The sequence below is a fragment of the Chaetura pelagica genome, unplaced genomic scaffold (assembly GCF_000747805.2).
Source record: "Chaetura pelagica isolate M959 unplaced genomic scaffold, ChaPel_1.0 scaffold405, whole genome shotgun sequence".
Lineage (NCBI taxonomy): Eukaryota > Metazoa > Chordata > Aves > Apodiformes > Apodidae > Chaetura > Chaetura pelagica.
Genome location: NW_009953489.1, coordinates 2,479,193 through 2,483,784, shown reverse-complemented (window position 1 = coordinate 2,483,784; position 4,592 = coordinate 2,479,193). Strand labels below are relative to the sequence as shown.

General features: G+C 52.4%; 1 protein-coding gene across 1 annotated transcript in view; it reads left to right on the top strand.

The window, feature by feature from the left end:
- Positions 1–4,592, top strand: part of CUTA (cutA divalent cation tolerance homolog (E. coli)) — a 7,817-nt gene that overhangs the window by 1,928 nt on the left and 1,297 nt on the right. Inside the window, exons 2-3 of the mRNA XM_009998945.1 lie at positions 958–1,106; positions 4,249–4,308. Of these exons, the coding sequence (XP_009997247.1) occupies positions 958–1,106; positions 4,249–4,308 (209 nt within the window). The remainder of the gene's footprint in view (positions 1–957; positions 1,107–4,248; positions 4,309–4,592) is intronic.

Genomic DNA, 4,592 nt, shown 5'->3' with positions numbered 1-4,592 from the left:
TAGGGAGCAGCTCAGGGGCTTGCCAGGAATAGCACCAGCAAACCCCAGTTGCTGCCCCTGCAGCCCCAGCCCACAGAGGGTGTTTGTTTCCTGCAGCCCCGTTGGACAGGGACGGCCCGAAAGGATTCAATGTCAGTCTCCTGTTAGTGCCAGATAATTAAGATGAAATGAACTTCTAACCTGCATTTCAGTCTCATCCCCCCTACCTGCCCTGTGGGGCTGCAGCACAGCCTGGGGGGGCTGCCCAACCCCTGCCAGCAGAAGACAGGAGTGACCCCAGGCTGGCAGGGCAGGACAGAAGCTCTCCAGGTCCCAGCACAGACCATACTCCAGGCTTCCCGTGGCTCCAGTCCCACAATCAGGCTCCAGCTTGAAATCTGTTTCCCATGGCCAGATCCCTGCTCCTGCCTGCAATACCACCCTGCTCCCCTCCCTGTCCCCAGGGGGTGGAGGGTCCTGTCCCTGCTGCTTCCCAGAGGGACAGACATGGCTCACCCTGGACACACAGCCAAAGGATGGATGCAGTTGTGTCCTCAGCTGGACAGAAAATGAGGCTGGTGCAGAAGCCTGGTGGTTCCCTTCATGCCCATGTTTCCAATAGAAATGCATTTCAACAGGCAGCCAGTGACTTACCCCTTTATTCTTCTTTGGAAACCAAACCTGGTGGCTGAGGCTGCCTGGTGGGGTTTGTAGCCCCTATTAGGCCAGGGTGGGACCTCCCACAGCAGAGGTCTGGGCACCTCTGGGCAGATCCAGCTCCTGCTCCCAGCCCTTGGCACAGCACTGGGAGGGCCCCCCTGGAGGGCAGTGAATCCCCCTAGGAACACGTTTTCCCTGGAGCTACAACGAGTGTTACTGTCAGAATACTGGAGAGTTTCCTTGAGCCACAGATAACACAAATACTGTCCAGAATGAAGCGTTTCCCCTGAGATCACCCCTCCCACCTTTTGCTTTGAGGTGCTGACCCTGGCCCTGCTGCTGCAGCCCGAGCTGGGCCGCGTTGCCCTGCGGCTGCGCGCGGCCCTCGCCGGCACCCACGTCCCTGGGACACACTCCATTGCCTTCATCAGCTGCCTCAACGAGCAGATCGCCAAGGATATTGCCAGGTACAGAGACCTTTCCCCTGCTTGTCTGCTCAGAGTGTTCCAAAGCAGCTTTCCCTGGGGAGGAGCTGCTCTTCCCCGGGGTCCCCTTCCCCCTTCCCCTCTCTCTTCCCCTGTCTGTGCCACGTACCCACTTACCAAGAGCTGTGCTCCCTGACAGTTGCCTCTGAAGTCAAACCACAGGAAGATAAAGGCAATTCTCAGTTTATTCCACTGCCTTTAATTTTCAAGACCATTTTAAAGCCATGGCCCTAAATCTCTGGGTCCTCGGATGGCCTAAGCCCAGCCCGTGTTCTCTGATCTGCCACAATCTTTTTGCTTCCCTAGAACAAAACAGATAATGATCCCAGGAGAGGTGTTTATGAAGGGGACAAAGCACAGAAAATAAATAAAATAAATAACTGCCATAAAAAAAATAAATCAAAGACAAAAGGGGCCCCCAGCAAACACTTGGGAGGTCCCACCTGGAAGTCTGCACTCACAGACTGCAGGGAATGAGGGCTTCACCTGGAATTTTCTCTCCCTCTTTTACTGTATGAGATACTTTGCATGACATTTTGCATGCAGAGGGTTGTTTTTTTTCATTTGTCCTCAGTCCCTGACTCAATAGATGGTTTGTTCAAAGTACTGAGACTGTGTTGACTGGGGAAATGTTTATGATGGACCATTCAGTTTCCTGCAACACCTCTTGTGCTGTTTTCCCTGCTGCTTGCCAAAAACTCTCTGTCTTCTGTCAAGTGTTCCCAAACAGTCATTCAGGAACTGACAGGCTACTGAAAGAGATTTTGTGTCACCCTAAATACTGTGACTGTACTAAGAAATTCAAGTAGAATAAAATCTGTACCCTTTGATGTCTTCTGATAAATGGAGTAACTGTACCTGGCTGGTGAAAAGAGCCCTCAGTCCCTCTAAATCCTTCATCTTAACAGAATATCTTTGACACATCAAACTGCAAGGAAAATTTCCAGTTTTTAAGGAAGAGGAGTTGAGGGTGTGTGAAAGCAGATTAGCTGCAGGAAGAATCCAGCATCTGGCTTATTCGTTGCATCACTTCTCACTCAGCTGAACCAGATGACTTATTCACTTAAAATCCTCAGAGGAAACCCTGAGTCCACACAGGACACCCAGTCTGTCCCCTGTGGTGCAGTGGGACGTGGACCCCTCTGGGCTGGGTGCTGAGGCCACTGCACCTCATAGAACTGGGCTCCCTGTGAGCAGCCTCCTGTCCTGCCTTGGATCTGTGCACATCGTTTGCTTTGCTTTTCTGCTTATTAATATTTCATCTGTCTCAATTCACATCCTATTGTGAGGAAGGGACAAAGAAACAGACATTAGGTACCCAACCCAGAGGTACCATGTATTATGCAGACGTTTTTCCACAGATCACTTCCAGCCTCTCCCAACGTTCCCAGTTCCCATGGTGGCCTCTTGTTTCCGCCCAGCTTGCTGGAACAAAGTTCAGGATCTCAGTTAGGATCACAGTTTATGGGGACAGAGCAGGAGCAATTAGAAGGTGCTCACCAAATGGGAAGGTTCCTGCTCTGAAGTGACTTGGAAGTTGCAGGCAGCAAGACCAAAATGATTCCTGCCCTGTGTTTGACACAATAAACACAGCGGGGGTGTCTGCTCGTGCTGCTGCCTTAACCTGCAGATTAACTCAAGATGATCTACAAGCATTAAATGCCTACAACTGGCTACACATGGAGAGAGCAAGCAAGCCAGAGCCTCCTCAGCTGGCTGTCCTCCCCAGCCACGGCTGCTCCCAGCCCACCTCAGCCATGGAGGGGCTGCTGTCCTCCAGTGCCCAGGCTGCTCCCCAGCTCTCCCTGCCCTGTAGCCAAGCCCATGCAGCCCCCCCAGGGCTTCTTCTTGGTTTGGAGGTATAAACTTCTGCAAAGAGAGAGAGCAAGCAAGGTGATGTGAAGGAGCTCCTGCACATGACACCAGGGCCAGGTTGCAAGGTGCAGCCACACGTTGGTGCCTGGCTGGGGTGGCTTCAGGTCGCTGCCATGGGGAGGCACCTCTTGAGCTCCTTCTGCTCATCTTCAGGGACACACTGGCCAGATTGTTTTGTAATCCAGTCTGTAGTATACCCTGGAAGGCAGAACAATCCGTTTTTAACTTGTTCTGAACCAAAAACATCCTGGAGAGCATTTTGGGTTGGAGCAGAAGTTAAAGTGGTTTTCATTCTTTAGCTCACTAAGGGTTAATTTTTACAGTTGTTGAATCGAACCTTCCAGTATCTAACAAATCCTTCCTCCTCTGCAGTTCAAGGTCATCTAAAAGTTAAATTTTTGCATTGTCAAAGCACTTGGTTCCAAGCAGTGCCTGGTGAGGCCAGCATGAAAGAAAATCAAAGGTGAAGCCACTGGTGCAGCACCTTCAGCAGAGCTGCCTGCAGGGGGGATGGGGCTGCCAGCTCTGGGAGAAGGGCCCAGGCATTGCTGGGTCAGAAAACATGATGTTTGACCTATTCCTTCTAAAAATGCCCCCTGAGCTTGCTCCAGTACTCCTTAATCACCTAAGTACCACTTCTGCAGCTCTGCAACGACAAATCAGCCCACAGCTAAGGGAGGCAGCCAGAGGGAAGGAACCTGTTTGGGCTTCAGATTTTTAGGATGTTTTGGATAGAAAATATTTGATGTTGTTAATTTAACAAGATCCACATTTCCTCTGCTGTGCAAGGAAGAGGCACAACTTGACAGCACAAATACATGATGGGGAGACAAACCCCTTGCCATCCATTCTAGCCCTGGCAGCCCTGTGGCTCAGCCCCTGCCCTGGTGTCCCCACAGCGAGATGGGGACAGGGGTGACACTGGGCAGGGTCCTTGCACTGTGCAAGGCACAGGTCCTGTGTGCTGCTCCCAACCAGGAGGCACTCCAAGCCTTCCTGCTTGGTGAGGGGGAACAACAGGAACAGTCCCAGAGTCCTGTCAGGAGGATCTGAGCTGAAGCAGCTCCAGCTGGAGGGCACTTTTGCCTTTGCTTTCCCAGGGTAATAATTAACCCCAACTCCACCATCTCCAGTGTCAAACCTGGTGCTGGTCAGGGACAGCACAAGGGAATGTCCCCACGGCTGGGGACAGGCCTTGAGCTGCAGTGAGCTGGGGACAAGCACTAACTGCCCCTCCTGTCACACTCAGGGCCATCATGGATAAGAAGCTGGCTGCCCACGTGAGCATCCTGCCCAAGAGCTTGGCCTTGTAAGTTGGGCTGAATATTCCCAATGGAGGAGGTGAACCTGAGCTCCCCAGGGAAGGAAGGAAGAGATGGAAACCCCACAGGGTGGGCCAGAGCCTGGTTGCTCAGTCACAGCCCTGCCTGCTCCAGCTGCTTGCCCCCCCTGCCCCGCTCTGGGGACACCACGATGCCTCCCAGTGCCTCCTCACACAGGAGCCCAGCGTGGAGATGAAATCCCAGTGACCTTCTGTCAACAGACATGTTTTGAAAGGTCATATCTGAGTCATGAGAAGTCCTCTCTCTCAGG